The sequence below is a fragment of the Mobula hypostoma genome, chromosome 21, assembly GCF_963921235.1.
Source record: "Mobula hypostoma chromosome 21, sMobHyp1.1, whole genome shotgun sequence".
Classification (NCBI taxonomy): Eukaryota; Metazoa; Chordata; class Chondrichthyes; order Myliobatiformes; family Myliobatidae; genus Mobula; species Mobula hypostoma.
Window position 1 is genome coordinate 17036615 of NC_086117.1, and position 17527 is coordinate 17054141.

General features: G+C 41.2%; 1 protein-coding gene across 1 annotated transcript; it reads right to left on the minus strand.

The window, feature by feature from the left end:
• Positions 1-1080: 1080 nt before the first annotated feature.
• On the minus strand, positions 1081-15278 carry cdk9 (cyclin-dependent kinase 9 (CDC2-related kinase)). Its single transcript, XM_063073527.1, has 7 exons — positions 15125-15278; positions 10650-10731; positions 8593-8683; positions 7699-7865; positions 6906-7077; positions 5515-5663; positions 1081-3097 (listed from the first exon to the last, which is right to left on the minus strand). Exons 1-7 carry the CDS (start codon positions 15262-15264, stop codon positions 2732-2734), a joined length of 1167 nt encoding a protein of 388 aa, XP_062929597.1. The 5' UTR covers positions 15265-15278; the 3' UTR covers positions 1081-2731.
• Positions 15279-17527: the final 2249 nt, after the last annotated feature.

Consider the following 17527-nt stretch of genomic DNA (forward strand, 5'->3'; position numbering starts at 1 on the left):
AATGCCACTGAATAGAAAATCCTACAAAAAGTAGTGGATATGGCCCAGTCTGTCATGGGTAAAGCTCTCCCCACTGAGCACATCTACATGAAGTGTCACAGGAAAGCAACATTCATCATCTGGGAACACCCCCCCCCCCGCCCCCAACCCAGGTCAGGCTCTCTTCTCACAGCTGCCATAATGAAGGTGGTACAGAAGTCTCAGGACTCACACCACCAGGTTCAGGAATAGTTATTACCCCTTAACCATCAGGTTCTTCCAGCAAAGGGAATGACTTCACTCAATTTCACTCGCCCATCACTGAACTGTTCCCACAACCTAGATTTTCTCGTTTGAGATTGGATTACTACACTGCGAAGTCTCTTCCAGGGATGCCCAAATCTTTCGTTCAATGGGAATTCAGTGAAACCCTTCCTCACTGCTCCCCCTCTGTGGTCCCTGCTGCTCTTACCCAGTACCACATGGTTTCCAAATTTGTTTTCAAGCTTCTCGATTCGGTCGCTCTTTACTTCATCCTTCCCTCTTCATGTTTCATGGTTTCACCTATCACCTCGTGTTTCTCTCCCCTCCCCCACCATTTAAATGTACTCCTCAGCTTTTTTCCTCCAGTCCTGTCGAAAGGTGTTGGCCTGAAACATCAACTGTACTTTTTTCCATAGATGCAGCCTGGCCTACTGAGTTCCTCCAGCATTTTGTGTCGTGCCCACAACCCAAGGACTTTACTTTGAACTTTGAACATTTGAGGCATGACATAAGATCACAACTGCATTTACATAGCAAATTATATTTTATACATTCAAACACATCATGGTTATTTGCAACCTGATAAACTCATTGGTAAATTTTAAACTGGGGTATTTGCTGTAAATATTCTGAGTAGCTAAGAAATTTGCTGGTTAGCGTAAGCAATGTATACTGACTAAACAACTTGCAACCAGACTATTCTCCTGTTCAAAAATGAACCAAGCTAGCACATTAAAAATAAGACCAAAGTAAATAAATTCTGAATAACTGGGGCAGTGAATAAAAACAAATCTGTACACAATGGACCAAAATGATACACAGACACAGACACACACACACAGAAACAAAGCCGGATTGCTTCAGAACAATTTATTTAAAAGCCTAGAATTCATACTTACTGATGTGATGTATAATAAACTGTAAACATTTTTCATATGCTCTAATGTTGTATTGTACAGTGCATAACTAAATCATTTACCTTGAAATTGTTTGAACCTAAGAACTGCACATTAACAGTATTTCTTAAAATACTCCAGGATTGAGCCTATATTGACATCCCAGACACTGGAACTCAAACTACTGGAGGTACTGGCAATGCCAATGAAAGCAATAGGCTATTTTGTTCTACCAGTGGACAATCTGATATTTGGTCATGACAAAGTTGGAATAAAATCAAATATTGCAAGCAAAATAAATAAAGAAACTGCATTAAAAAAAAACTAGTCTGTGATTCCACTTTGCAGAGAAATATATATCACATTAACGGCAGTTCCGCAGCTATTTAAATGAGTTCTCATATTGCACAGTTTCTCCCAGAGTTCATAATACTCTGCAGCTAGAATCTATGAAACTGCTCAATTACATAACCTAGTAAGAGGCACAGTTGCGTCTTAAATGGAAGGGGAAAGCAAACAAAGGGCCACACTTCTCAGAAAATTTATGATGATGTTGTATAATAATCATTCAATCCATTTCATTTTTATTCAGCTGTGGACATGCATTCTAGGAAAGTCAGTAACGAGGCAGCGTTAGAATAGGAATCAAACACTGGCACTAACGGGATTTATTACAGCACATCAGCACCTACAAATCACTCTCAAGGTATGAGCTGATCTGTGAGAAGATATTTTACTTTTTTCTTAAAACTTTCAATTATCTTATAGTATAACCATGTAAAAAGTACCAACTTAAAGAGAAGCAAATGGCAAAGTTTTGGGTTTCAGGAAAAAAAGCCATAATCTCAGTAAGATTCTATCACCAAAAAAACAGTGCAGCATCATTTCAATGTTCTACAGATGCTTATGAAGATACTGTTTTCTCCAAAATATAGTTCTTCAAGATACAAATTATTCAGCATCCAAAGATCTCCATGGTGCTTATCTTCAGAAAATAAAGCTTAGAAGAACATGAGTCAGTTTCCTGAATTTACCAAGAGCTCTGAAGTCACGACCAATGTAAGAGGAAAACTATTCACTGTCTATGCCTGTAAATCTTTATTTCGGGTGATATAACTGACTTTCTTCATTTTCTTTTTGGAATGCCGTCAGATTGCAACAGGTGAGCAGCATCTGAGGGAAATCTGAATATAAACACACATCCCAAGACATGTGGACACATTGTGCCATTCACTTGTGCTCCAAGTACTAACTCAAAGTGATTCAACATCAGCCAATGATGGAATGATTACGGATCGAACAAAGAAATACAAACAATTCTAAACTTATGCTGAATACTACAGCATCACCGAGAAAACAGAAATCAATCCAGGACTCCTTAACCAGGGTCATAGTATGTTATTTCTGGACTCACAGCCCATTTTTTGCTTTTGAAGAGAAGTACCTTTGACAACATCCAATTAGTAATAGGCACAATTTATGAATAACAGTTCAACATCTTTTGATCACAAGACCCTCAATATGGCACTATCTATATAAATAAACAACCTGCCCCAGGTCACTCTACAATTCATTAACTTCTTTAACCATTTTCAAAATACGCGATCGAACTCTGTCTGGTTGGCGGCGGCGGGATTCTTGTTCTGATTGGTTGACTGCTGAGGCATGTGACTGCCACGCCTCCTGGGAGGGGCTAAATATTCAAACATTGATTGGTTGTGGGTTGAGAGCATGTTCTTAAGGTCAGAAGGCATAGGGTCAGTCCAGAAGAAATCGTGGTTAAGTGCATCATCACTGTCAATCCTCTGGGTCGGGTCAAGGACAAGCAACTTGTCAATGAGGTCCAGTGCATAAGGGTCCTTTACATAGGCTTTTAACCGGTCTTTAACTTTCCGCTTCTGACCTTTAGGTAATTCCAACTTTTGGTACAGTTCATACTTCTCAACGTTAGGCCAAACCTGAAATCAAGCAAGCACAAGTTTAATCTCTACTACACTTTCTTCATTTGTTTTATTTAGACACACAAACAAGCCCTTCCAACCCAACAATCCTGTGATGTCCAGTCACACCCACTTACCAAATAGCCTACTGATCTGCACATCTTTGGAATGCGGGAGGAAACTGAGCATCCAGAGGAGCCCCTTACAGACAAATAGCAGTGGAACTGAACCCCGGTTGTAGGCGTTGTAATAGCATCTCACGAACTGCTATGCAACTGTGCCACTCGTAAAGTTTTGTTCAGGCAATCAACATCCTACTGGTTTATACAGAAGGTTACCAAATATTCATGTTATCAAGTACTATTTCTCCTCTGCCAAAATTTCTCCTGGAATGTAAAGACAGTTTCTTTGTTTTCGATCAATTGCTCATTTAATCCCATTATCCTCAGGTCGAGGACACTTGTTGTGGAGATAAAGACCAACTGCACAGATGCCTTTGCTATTCCCGATGCCCATTATTAAGCCAAATCTGTCCATCCGGATCTTAAATCACATATTTTAGCAGTTTTCATCCACATGACATCACTGCTCACTTTGCTCATGAATTCTTTTATCCCATTGTCATGGTTTTCATCGTACAAATACCAGACAAAATAACTCACCTTCAACCCTACAAGAAGCCACCCCTGCACCTGTCCTTTCAAACTATCATCCATCATTTCCTTTCTTTAACAGTTCTCCATTTCCAATAACTACAATTTTGAAAATCCACCATGTTTCCACCTCTGACACCAGTGAAAGAACTGACTGCGACTATGATAATGCCTGTTTTATTCTTCAGTAAACGATTTTTTAAAAATCTGCAGTTGCTGCAAAAAACAAATAAAATACCGGAAACATTCAGCATGTAGTAGGATCAGTGAAAAGAGAAGCACGGTTAAAGTTTTGGGTCAAAGACGCTCTGTCAGGACTGGGAAAGAAAGAAAACTTGCATTTGTTTTAAGTTGCAGAGAAGTTGGGGGGTAAAAGATAGGCAAGGGAATATATGTGATAGGGAAAGGCCAGCATTGGCTATGGTTGCCTTTGGGACATGAGTTTACGGCAGTAGTTAGCAAATGACAATACAGAAAAAGAATGTAAAATTAAGACTATGGTACATGCCCAGCAGTTCAAGCTGCATTAACTGAACCATGTCATAGATATGCAACTTACAGCAGAAATGACCAATTTTGAAAAGTGAAGAGAAAGCTCTGAAATTGCTGTCACCTTCACACGGTTGACCTCTGACTCTTCCCTTCTCAGTATCCTTCCCAATCTCAAGGCAATAGGCTAGTGATAACCATCCATACAAGTATATAGATTCTCACAGCTATCGTGACTATGCTTTCTCCCTCCTCTAAGAGCCTAAAAATATCCTCCCATTTCTTATGCTTTGTTGTCTTTGCCCTCATGAAAAAGACTTCCCTTACAAGTGCCCCTGAGATGCCTGCCTTCTTTCAGAATCATGGTATAGTCCCTTGAAATAGCTGAGAGCCCGTGACAGCATCTTATCTATTCCCCTCTGTATCTCTCGCCCCTTCATTGGTTGTCACCTTCCTACATATCTGAACAAGCCCTTTTACAACTTACACAAGCTTCAACAAAGTTCCACCACTAAACAGCACTTTCCCTTCTCCTTCAACACCTCACAGGCCAGTTCCTTTCAGGATTTGCCCTAATCTACCCTTTTCTCCACAATCACTCCCGTCCCTGTAGCACTTTCCTACACAACCAAAAGTGACTTAACCCTGCCCTATCACATCTTTTCAAACAGCAATTCACTTGCATTTCTTCCAATGCTAGTTTTCTGCATTTAGTTCTCCTCAGGTGGTCTTCTCTATATCAGAGAAACCAAAAGCAGGATAGCTGTCTGCTTTGTGGAGCACCACACCCAGTCAGAAAGGCTACACTGAACTTCCTGTTCCATGCCACTTTTAGACAGACAGAGCATGGTAACAAGCCCTTCCAGCCCAGCGATCCCATGCCACTCAATCACACCCACTGACTAATTAACCTACTAACCCTCGCCTCTTTGGAATGTGGGAGGAAACGCTGCACTGGAGGAAAGCCACACAGCCCTTCCAGACAAACACCTTACAAACAGCGGCGGAACTGAACCTGGGCAGTCGGCGCTGAAATAGTGCTACACGAACCACTACACAACCACGATGCCTATGAAGCCCCATCAGTCTGGTGCCTCCTGCACTTTCAGGCACTCCCAAATCCAATATCACAGTCTTCAACTTACATTAATTGTGCCATTCTTTCTAATTCTTCATCAGTTATCTGTGGTGGAAGATGCTCCTACTTTAAAGGTATCATCTAAACATAAGTCAGTACATTTACTGGCTGTATTATTACTGGGCACTAGTATTCCTGCACCCAACAGGCTGTACCTCTGCTGTAATGGAGCCACAGAGCTGACTGATCAACGTTAACTGGTGCTGTTCTGTGTTGCCCTGCATTATTGGACTCCGTGTCCACATCTCAGCCATGATGCAACCAGCACCCCAAAGATCAATAGGCGGTCCATAGTCTCGCTCACCTGGATTCAGGAAAAAGGGAAAGAAACAACTCATTAAAGGAAAGGTATATCTTGCAGGAATGTGATACACCCAGGTTTTCCATCTGGAAGGTACTATGATTAACTCCCAAGAATACATGGCCTTTTAAAAACTCAATCCAGGAGGCATTCTTCACATACAAACCTGCATAGTGAATCCCAGCAGATCAAATGACATTACTTCTCGATTCTGTCCTCATCCAATATACAAAGTGAGTACCTCAACAAAGATTATTTCTTTGTTTCCCCGATTCATTTTTCCCCTTTCTGACTGGGAAACAACAGCCTCAAAAATACCTAGTCCTACATTTGATAATTGGCCACAGATCCTAGGATGTCGAGTTTCATTCAGTTTTGGTGATAATTCCCATAATAAACACAACCAAGTAATTCCCTTCCACAAAGCTAATAAAAATGTATAAAAATAAACAATCCAAATAATTGGGGAATTAAAATGAGAAATCAGTTAAATTTAAATTACTTTTCAGAGCTTTATGTACATATTGAAAGTTTTACTTAGGATATTAAAAACAAAAAAAAACTCAAACAGACGAATTGTAGTGTAGTGATTCTCTGATCCTCTCTATTGGTTTAAAAGATGTCGCCTTTTTGTAATTTAAAGCAGATAGCTACTGCCAATCCCACCGGTAAAGAGAAAGTTGTTGAGAATGAGACAGAGCCCTCTCCTGGCTACAAGAAGTGTATACTATCGAACTTTGCTTCACAGTGTTGACCTCTCCTGGCTACAAGTGGTATATACTATCAAACTTTGCTTCACAGTGTTAGCACCTCTTTCAACAAAGTTATCATAATTATACATGCTTAAAAATAGCACCCAATACAAATTCTAAGTAGCCTGCTATGAACAAAATATTCAACTCTCTTTTGGAACAGACAGAAGTTTATAGTTTTGATGAAATTATAAATATAACTCTGGCACAAATGCTCCAATACAATTCCCCTTGGATCTCTAAGGCTTAATAGTCACATATTATGATGGTTAGAATCTATTGGGACAAAAGCAGGATTGGGGGATGAGGGAAAGAGGGCCTTGTGGACACTGAGCAGAAAATAAGGAACTAGATTTGTTTAAGAGACAAAGCTATATCTTATTGACCAATGCTAATTGCTCGAGAGAAAACAACGGTGATCCACTAGCAATGTCAAAGGGGAAAGTACGCAAGAAATATTCTCTAAGCTTGTCACGGGTTTAGAGTAACTTACCTAGCAGGAGCTCTGGTGGACGGTACCACAGGGTTACCACCCTATTGGTGTAGCGATTTGGCTGACTATTCTTGGCAAGACTAAATGCTCGAGCCAGACCAAAGTCGGCCAGTTTCAACACACCATCCCGAGTGATCAGAACATTGGCTGCTTTCATATCTCGGTGCAGGATCTACAAACAAGAATGGAAAAGCAGTGCATAGTTTTTATTTTCTGACAAGATCATCTTTGCAGTTATTGAGAGCCAAATATAAGATAACAAGCCTTAGTTCATTATTACGTTGTGATGTCTTGCACAAATGGCCTGTTTAAAAAAAGACTTGTATTTATTCACCTCCATTCAGATTTAATCTTTGAAGTGCAGGGTCACAAAGGGATGTACAGTGGTTATCGAGTACACAAGATGCTACACACAACAAAGGAAGAGAGAAGTGTCTGAATAGATTTACAGCTTAAAGGGGCCATTCATTACTATTTCCTAATTGCGTTTAAACGGATGGGGAGTGCCTTCTTGAACTACTGCAGTCTCTGTAGTGAAAATAGTCTCACACTGCTAAGATAATGAGATGGAAAAGTTGAGAGCCAATATTCTAGGGTGTCAGCATTAAAAGTCATATTGAAACAATCCCCATTTAATAAAACTCCAAATCATTTTAGTTAGCAATGTGGAGAAAAGGCAGCACGATACTGTACATTTAGCTTTATAGTGATCAGATGATAACGTGGCTGTGAGCTCAACTCTGATAGCAACCAATCAAACCAAGCTAGGTCACTCCATCTCACTGCTTCTCACCTTGTTCCGATGGATGTAGTAGAGCCCATTCAGCAGCATCTGCATCACCTTCTTGATTTCTGCCAAAGTGAACTTCACGTTTGCATTGCTGAGCAGTCCAGCCAGGTCATGCTCGCAGAAGTCAAATACCAGATAGATGCTGCCCTTGTAGCGATTATACTGCGTGGCTGGAGGGATTACACAGAAATAATCCATCACTGCCCCCCTTTAAGCATCACTGTCTCAGGTACAAATCCCACTCTCATTTGTTTGGACCGAAACAACAGTGAGCCAGGAATAGAGACAAGAGCTGGAGAGATTTTGGTTTTGGGAGAAAGATCAATTTTGTGGAGTCTTCCTTGCCTAAATCTTCATCCGCTATTACTTCAGGCAACAGGTTGAAGGGAATACTGTCCTCAAGTCAGTTCACAGAGATAGCGAAAAAAAAATCTGTATAATCTTACATAAATAGTAGAAAATGCTTGCTAGCCATTGGGAAAAATATGAGGCAGTTACAAGGAAAGGGTAAGAGGGTGAAAGGGTAAACGAGCAAGACCAAACACCTTTGGACTGAAATGCCAAGTTTTGAATGGCTTGTATTAATTCACTGTTTCACTCCATTCCTGAGCATCACCTCTTGGGTTGCAAAGGAACTGCTCTTGATGGGGAAATTCAAAAGCTCCGTTTCGTGTTACAAACGATCTACTGCGTTCTTTCAACGTGTGGACCAAACTACCACAGATATATTTTGAGTTATACAGGCTATGGAAACTTTGTATCAATCCTGCACAATGACAGCTATTTGCTGTGGACAAATTTCAGTTATTTGCAATAGGAAATTCAGGGCACTGAACTATTATGCATTCACTAAAGGTGTTACACTCCGAACGATTTTCACTTTGAGATGAAACTCACCTTTGGTGCGGCAGATCTCAATAAGATTCACCACATTTTCATGTTTCAGTAGTTGCAGGATTTTTATTTCTCTCAACGCCGTGATGGGAAACTAGTAAAAATGGTTTAAAAATTATTTGCACAGCACTTGTGGGAATAAACTTATTTTTAACTCAAAAGATCTTCACAACATTGTTACACCACAGACATAAGATTTGTAATACTTCTATATTTAATTATTCCAGTGCACTCATAACTGACCACCTGAAGTCAACCAAAACCCTCAACATCAGCAAGACCAAAAAAACTGATGGTGGATTTCAGAAACGGTAAGATAGTGAAACACACACCGGTCCTCAGGGATCAGAAGTAGACAGAGTGAGCAATTTCAAATTCCTGGGTACCAATACCTCTGAGGATCTAGGACCCAACACATCAATACAGCTACAAAGAAGGCACAACAATAGCTATCAAGGTTCAAGGAGATTTGGTACGCCACCAACGGCACTCGCAGTTTCTACAGATGTACCGAGGAGCGCATTCTAACTGGCTATATTACCAACTGGTATGGGGGAAGCTACTGCACAGGATCGAAATAAACTACAGAGAGTTGTAAACTTAGTCAGTCCATCATGGGCACTAGCCTCCATAGTACCCGGGACATCTTCAAGAACCAAGGCCTCGAAAAGGTGTCATCCATCATTAAGGAGCCCCATCACCCAGGTCATGCCTGGTTCTCACTGCTGCCGTTAGGAAGAAGGTACAAAAGCCTGAAGGCACACACTCAACAATTACAGGATCAGCTTCTTCCCTTCTGCCATCCAATTTCTAAATGGACATTGAGCCCATGAACACTACCTCACCACTTTTTAATTTCTATATTTGTGCTACTTATTTAACATATACATATGTGTGTGTATATATGTACTTACTGCAATTCTGTTTTTCTTCTATTACATATTGCATTGTATTGCTGCCACAAAGACAACATATGCCTGTGATATTGATCCTGATTCTCAGTTGCTAACATGTTCATTTATCATGAGTGCACACTGCTCTAAAATGGCACCTGCTAAAGCAATGGCTCAATTTAAAAATTTTTAACTTTACTTTTAAATCCCTCCATTGTATCAGTCCTATTGGCTGCATTTTTGCATGTACAAGAATAGACACTATTTATACAGCCCATGTGACAGGAACCCAGAATATCACGTCAGATACTGGAATCTGTAGCAATAAACAAAATGCTGGAAGAACTCAGTGGGTCAGGTTATGTTTATGAAGGGAAACTGACAGTTGATGAGTCAGTTTGAAATAGCTCAAACATCAACTAAAATCAACAGAACTTCAGATTAGTTGTGTTGTATCAGCACAAGTTTCCAAAGCTTTCCTGCCTCAAAAAAGATACAAATGTCTCAGGACTCACACCACCACATTCAAGAACAATAACTACCTCTCAACCACCAGGCTTTAGAACAAATGAGAATAAGTACACTTATCTACTGAGATGTTCCCACAATCAATGATCTCACCTTAAAGACTCTTTATCCCATTATTTATTGCTACTTATCTACATTTGCATTTGCAGTTTGTCTTCTATGTTCTTTCATTGATCTTGTTAAGTTACTATTCTATACATTTGCTGAGTATGCGCTCAAGGAAAAGAATCTCAGGGTTGTATGCGATGACTCGTATGTACTCTGATAATAAATTTTACTTTACTTTAAAAGGTTCATTTGGCAATGGTGTCTGGCTTGTGTGTAAGCGACAACGGCTGCATTTTCCCTGATTGATGGGTAGTCTATCAAGAGAGATTAAAGTGGAGCTGAAATTGGAAGCAGCACTGCATCTGCGAAGGACTACTTAAGGGCACTGACCAGACTCACACAAGCGGCCATTTTGTTTAATTATCAAAGAAAATTTGTAAACTGCAATTTGCAGATAAAAAGCAAACGTTCGTAAAAGAATTGGCCAATTAAGTCACTATACACTCACATTATCTAACTATCAGAAGGACTCCAGAGGAGATAAAGTTAAACTTTAATATCCACACTGATAATAGAATTTTGGCAACATACCCCTTCCTTTTCATTTTCCATGAGAACTTTCTTCAAGGCCACTTTTTTCCCTGTCTGCCGATGACGTGCTTTGAACACCTCCCTGTAAAACAATCACAGTACTTTTAATCGAAACATTCCAGTGACCAATGAATTCCACAAAAACAAATACAGCCATACAACACTATTCCACAGAAAGGGAAAGATCAGAAACTTGCATTCATCTTGCTAGTTGTGTATGTTTCTTTTACATCAGATGAGCATATTATTGTCGATAAGCAAAGTACTTAAGCATGAAAGGACATAAAATGGTTCCTTGCACTCTTAGAATTCCAATGGACTCAAGTTATACTTTCAGAACCATGTTTTTTTTTTGTCTCACCACATTTATATGCAGTATTCTACCTGGATACACTGCAAGACTGAGGGGTGACCTAACTGAAACCTATCAAATGTTGAAAGACCTTGATAGAGTGGATGTGGAAAGGATGGTTCCTATGGTGGGAGAGTCTAGGACCAGAAAAGAGGGATGTCCTTTTAGAACAGACACGAGGAGGGATTTCTTTAGCCAGCGAGTGGTGAATCTCAAAGGTTTCAAAGGCACAATTTAGTGTCAGAGAAATGTATACAATATACATCCTGAAATGCTTTTTCTTTGCAACCATCTACAAAACAGAAGAGTGCTCCAAGAATGAAAGGCAGTTAAATATTAGAACCCTGAAGTCCTCCCCCCAGTTCCCCTCCCTCCCTCACGTAAGCGGCAGCAAGCAACAATCCCCTTCCCCCCACCGGCAAAAATAAAGCACACCTGCTGCCAACACTCAAGCGTGAGCAAAGCAATAGCAGACACAGACTTGCAGTTACCCCAAAGACGACATTGTTCACCTGTTAATTCGACATGCCACAGGCTCTCTCTCTCCTAATAAGGGAGAAAGAGGTGACCCCATTTTCCAATGAATCTGTGGAATTCTTTGCCACAGGTGGCTGGGAGGCCCAGTCTTAAGGCAGAGGTTGACAGATTTTTGATTGGTCAGGGCGTGAAGGGCTACAGGGAGAAGGCAGGAGATTGGGGCTGAGAGGAAAAATGGATCAGACATGGCAGACTCGATGGGCTAAGCCTAATTTTGCTCCTATATCCTATAAGGCCTTCCAAGAGGACCATGACCATGTCATGGTTTGGACACTTGCATGTCTCAGTGACCCAGAGAACTATGTCGGCAGGAGTCAGGGCTTTATGTTTTGGTGCTTGGTAGGGTCACCCATGTCAAACAAGTCAAAGGGTAGAGGCCAGACTAAGAGATGTCCACTAGTCCTCCAAGTCCAGGGGTTCAGCTCAGAGCTAACAACCCTAATTGGTAAAACCGAACTGTTACAGAAACAGCAATGAAGAATCCTTCTACATCTGAGTGACCAAGGACAGACCTTCATTCCTGCTAAATGCCAGCAGTGTAATGAGCAGAAAGTACACTATTAGGCAGCTGAATTAAGAATTTGAAAACAGGGCTTAATACATCCTCAGAATCTTTCAATGTTTTTCTACAATGAAACACCGTATGAAGTGCAAGCATAGTTCAGTTGGAAAATACAACCACTTCTCTACACTACAAAGAACGACGAACAGCAAGTCATATGTGTCAGGCAAATCAATCCTTATTTTTGCTTTTCGTTAAGAATATGAGAAAAAACAGAATTCTCTGCTCCAGTTTGAGGAGGACCATGAGCCATTTTGCATACTTTCAGTTCATAAGTATTTCCAAGTCAGCCATTTACCTCCACGTGTATGAAATAATACGAGTTTTTCTTTAATTCTGCAGGGTTTAAATTAGATCATACATGTGCTAGTCTTATCCAAGAAATAATAAAACTTCTTTTCACAAAGATACATTTAAATTTTCAGAATGAAATGATGTTTCATGAAAGGAAATTGAACAGCTTCGAGTAAAGAATACAACATTCCTGAAGGAGTGTCTTGACCCGAAACATCAACTATCTGATCATTTCCACAGATGCTGCCCAACCTGCAGTTCCTCCAGTATTTTGTGTTGCAATTTGAATACTTTAGAACAAGTCTCAGGATCTCCCAGATTCAGACACCTTTAAAGGGTGGACGATAAAGTAGCCATTCTGCCAGCTAAATTCCAGAATCAGGAAGCACCATCTGATAATGAAAGATGGACCATTCAGCATTATAAAGATGTTTCTTCATTCAGAAGCTTCAGCGTGCTTGGAAATTCCTATTTCCCAGTTGCGACCACTCTGCCATTGAAGTATGTTCACTGTCAAGATTTAAAACAAATTGAACTGTATGGAATTGATGCAACTGGAGATCATACAGGAAGTTAAGATGGCACTAAATGACAACTCCTTTGCTTGTATCTTCGGAAACAGCTCTATTTCCATCTTTAATATCTTTACTTTTCCCTTTCAGGGTTCTTTTGAAGCCCCTGACCTGGAGTTACAGGCTGACTTCGGTTCTTTGCGGGAATGGGACCCGTTCTTGGGGTTTCAGGACTGACCGTTGTTTGGCACGCCAAGGGTTCGGCCTGAGAGTCCGGCTCGAATTCTGAAGCCTAAGATCTCAGGGCTCTGGAGACAGGCGGATTGAGGGTCGGTGTCACAACAGGAGACCTGTGTGTTGTTGAGGGAGTCACGATGTCTGCTGTGAGCCCGAAGACTCGGGATGTTTGTAATCTTCGGGCACAGAGCCTGAAAAAAGCGACATAACTGACTTTTTAACATCATAAACCAGCAAATTGTTTGTTATGTCTCCCTGCTCACTGGGAAAACAGAGGCACCTTTTTCTCCCTTATTAGGAAGAGAGAATCCACAGCATGTTGAATGCTGGGTGTAACACAACGTCTTTGGGGTAACAGCAAGTCTGTGTCTTTGCAATTGCTTTGCTCACGCTTGAGGGCTTGGTGATGGTGCTGATGCTTGCTTTTTATTGCCGGTGGGGGGGGGGAGGGGTGATTGTTGCTTGCTGTCACTTCTGTGCGGAAGGGGGGGACTTCGGGGTTCTTACATTTAGCTGTCGTTCATTTCTTGGGGCACTTCTCTGTTTTCCTGGATGTTTGCGAAGAAAAAGCATTTCAGGATGTACACTATATATTTCTCTGACATTAAGTTGGACCTTTGAAACCTTTGAATGAAGGTAGACATCATCAACGATTTTATAAATGACAGTAAGTGCTCAAATCAAATCCATCACAACTGTAGAAAATCTCTTCTAAAATCTTAGACCTTGAGATTGTCCCTAATATATGAAATATAGTTACTATGGCAATACAAGAGACATTGCAGCCAAGTCACAAACAGCACGTTATCCAATCACAAACAATGGAAAATCTGCAGATGCTGGAAATCCGAGCAACACACACAAAGCGCTGGAGGAACTCAGCAGGCCAGGCAGCATCTAGGAAAAGAATACAGTCAACGTTTCAGGCCGAAACCCCTCAACAGAACTCTACAGTTAACGTTTCAGTCCGAAACGTTGAATGTACTCTTTTCCTAGATGCTGCCTGGCCTGCTAAGTTGCTCTGGCAGTTTGTGTGTTACCAGCCATAATAACACGATGACCAGATAACAGGTTTTAATGTTTATACACGGATAAGTTTTCAAGAAATGGAAAGATCTAATCAAAATATCACATTGACAGCAAAGTTCAACTTTGCCTGCAAAGGGCCGTTCTGAGCACTTCCTCACAATGAACTTTGAGCCATTTCTCTGCAGAGGAACCTCAATGGGTTAAGGGTGAAAAGTGATAAGTTTAAGGGACACACACAAAATGCTAGTGGAACGCAGCAGGCCAGGCAGCATCTATTGGAAGAAGCACAGTCGACGTTTCGGGCCGAGACCCTTCGTCAGGACTCACAAAGTTTAAGGGGTACATGCAAGCTCGATTTCAACATTTAAGAAGGGAAGTTTGGATAAGTATATGAACGGTGCTTGTCAGAATCAGGTTTATTATCACCGGCATGTGACGTGAAATTTGTTAATTTATGGAGGTCTATGGTCCCGGTGCACGTCGCTGCAGCTTAAATAGTTCGGCACGTGCTAGATGGTCCAAAGAGTTTTTTTCAGCGCTTAACTTTTCTATGATTCTAACCAGAACTCAAGTATAGCGGTGTTAACATAGGGAGGTTTGTGGTCTGGAAATGCCAATGGCAGGTGGTGTCATTTGAAGCATTTCTTCACCCGTGAAACACACAAAATGCCGTTGGAATTCAGCGGATCAGGCAGTAACCGTGGAGGGAAACGGGCAGTCGATGGACTGAATGAAGAATCAAGATCCAAAACGTCCATTGTTTATTTCCCTGCACAGATATTGCCAATCCCGCTGAGTACTTCCAGCGTTTCGTAAGTAACGCTAAAAAATTCCAAATCTGCAGTCTCCTGAGTCTCGGGAAAGGATGAGCTTGGTTACCCAGAGCTGAGGTCCCTTTTGCGGCCTAGACCCCAGGCCCCGAGCCCACGCTGCCCTCTGTAACCAGCCTCACCCAAAGGTCCCCTGTCCGATCTTCGCCATCTTCTCGTACTTCGCCACCTCATCGCAGAACTGGAAATCCAACACCTCGTAATATTTGACCATATCGGCGCTGAGCCGGACCCCCATGCCGCCGTCCGGGCACCGCGCCATCTTGAACTTCCGGCCACCGCAAGGCACGCTGGAACTCATTCACAGACGCCACCGACAGCGGCCTCTGGCGGCCGGGTGTCGCACTGCAGCAGCTGAGTTTGCTTGAAACTTCACAGCAAGTTGTAATGGACTGCAATTTATCAATATTTACCGCAAGGATTGATACATTTATATCTGAGAGAATCCTATACCCTTTCTCTTTTGTTTTTAGTATCCATTTTTTACAATCTACAAAATGGAGCTATTGGGGATTTTCATGTATACTATAAAACGTTTTGCTGAATTATTCTGGGAATTCAGTACAGGCGAAGGGTCTCGACCCGAAATGTCGATTGTTCCCCTACACTAGTTCCTCTAGCGTTGTTGCTCCAGATTCCAGCATCTGTACTCTCTTGTGTTTCCAGTCTGCTGGACTTATTTGACTAGTTTATTACTTTTCATATTTTAAACCCACAGAGTTTCAGATAACATGTACAAAGAAAACTTAATGATAATGGGCTGCCCATTAAAATATGCTTGAAATGTAAAATGGAGGTAGAAGATCATCCACGGTTTTATTAAACAACATTGCAAATGATTAAATCTCCACTCAAATGAAAACCATCACCACAATTCTAGAAAATCTCTTCTAAGATCTAGAATCTTTACATTGTCCTTCAGACACAAAATGAAGGCACTATTGCAAATAAGAGACATTGCAGCCTGGTCACATTGGAGAAATGGGGAGTTCAGATCATGGGATCACCTTGATGACAGAGTTCAAATTCTGTAAAAGGCGTTTCTGAGTGTGCAGCGCTTCCTCACAATGGTCAGCCAAAAACGTAAATGCTCAAAGGATCAGGTCGCATGGACCTATACTTTATAGAATTTAGGAAAGTGAAACATATAAAGTTCTTATAAAGCGTTCAGGATGCAATGATGATGGTTTGACCAGCTGGTGTTTGGGAAGCCAAGAAACAGTGTCAACAAGGGCTCCACTGTAGCATGGCCCTAGTGCGACGCTATTACAGCCCGGGGCAACCCAGAGATCCGAGTTCAGTTCTGGTGTACATTCACCCCATGGCTGCATGTGCTTCCTCCGGGTACTCCGGTTTCCTTACACAGCTCAAAGACTTGTGTTAGTGTTGAAATAGCCGGGCGGTGCGGGTCATTCTGATCAAGGGCCTGTTCCGCACTGTATCTCTAAATAAAATAAAATAAATTCTCAGTACTGAGATACTTTAAAAAGTTCTTATCCGAAGGACATGGAATCTTTGGAATTATCTTTCCAAGGAGACTGTGGAGTATATTAACAGTGAAATCAACTAACAAATTAGTTTAATTTTTACAGATATCCAAAACCTGATTGTGCGGGGAAATTAAAAAGGAACTATACCTCCATGATATTGTAAAGAATGGTATTAAAACACATCAAACTAATAAGAAAGAACAATTGCTAAAAGTGGAGAGAAAGTGGTTTTGCTGTTGATAGGAAAGAAAGTATGCACATACATCAGGCTTTTGAATTTAATAATGTTGTGCGAGTTTATTCCTATGTGGAGGTGTCCATAAGTCCTGAGTTTGTAGCCCAGGATGGCCTGTAGAGATTTAGTGCAGGAGAGTGGTGCTGAGCTTAAAGTTCATACAAAGACCTGCTCCTGCTTCCTTTTCTTATGTCCTTATATTTTCGTCAAAAGCAGGATAGTAGAAGAGTTGGCTGGATCAGAAAATGCAAAACAGCCTCCTCTTGGGCTCGATCGATCTGATTCCAATACTTTGTGTTTGCCTTACATGAAAGCTCAGATGTGCACAAGGTACATAGACTAATGCTTTACACTGAAATTATTAAAATCCTGTGGGATCTTCTGAAGAATTCACTACTTTGGGATTATTTTCATCTGAACCAAGAGCGGAGCACTGACATAACATAAGGCTTTATAAGGCACTGGTGAGCCTCCCTTGGAGTATTGTACTGCCGAAGGGTTTCGGCCAGAAACGTCCACTGTACTTTTTTTCCATCAATGCTACCTGTTCTGCTGAGTTCCTCCAGCATTTTGTGTGCGTTGCTCAGATTTCCTGCATCTGCAGGCTTTCTCTTGTTTGGAGTAGTGAAGTATTGTGAGCAATTTTGGGCCCCTTATTTAAGAAAGGATATGCTAACATTAGAGAAGGTTCAAAGGAGCTTCACAAAAATTATTCTGGGATTGAAAGGCTTATCATATGAAGAGCATTTGATGGCTGTGGGCCTGTGCCCAGTGGAATTCAGAAGAATGAGGGGTGATCT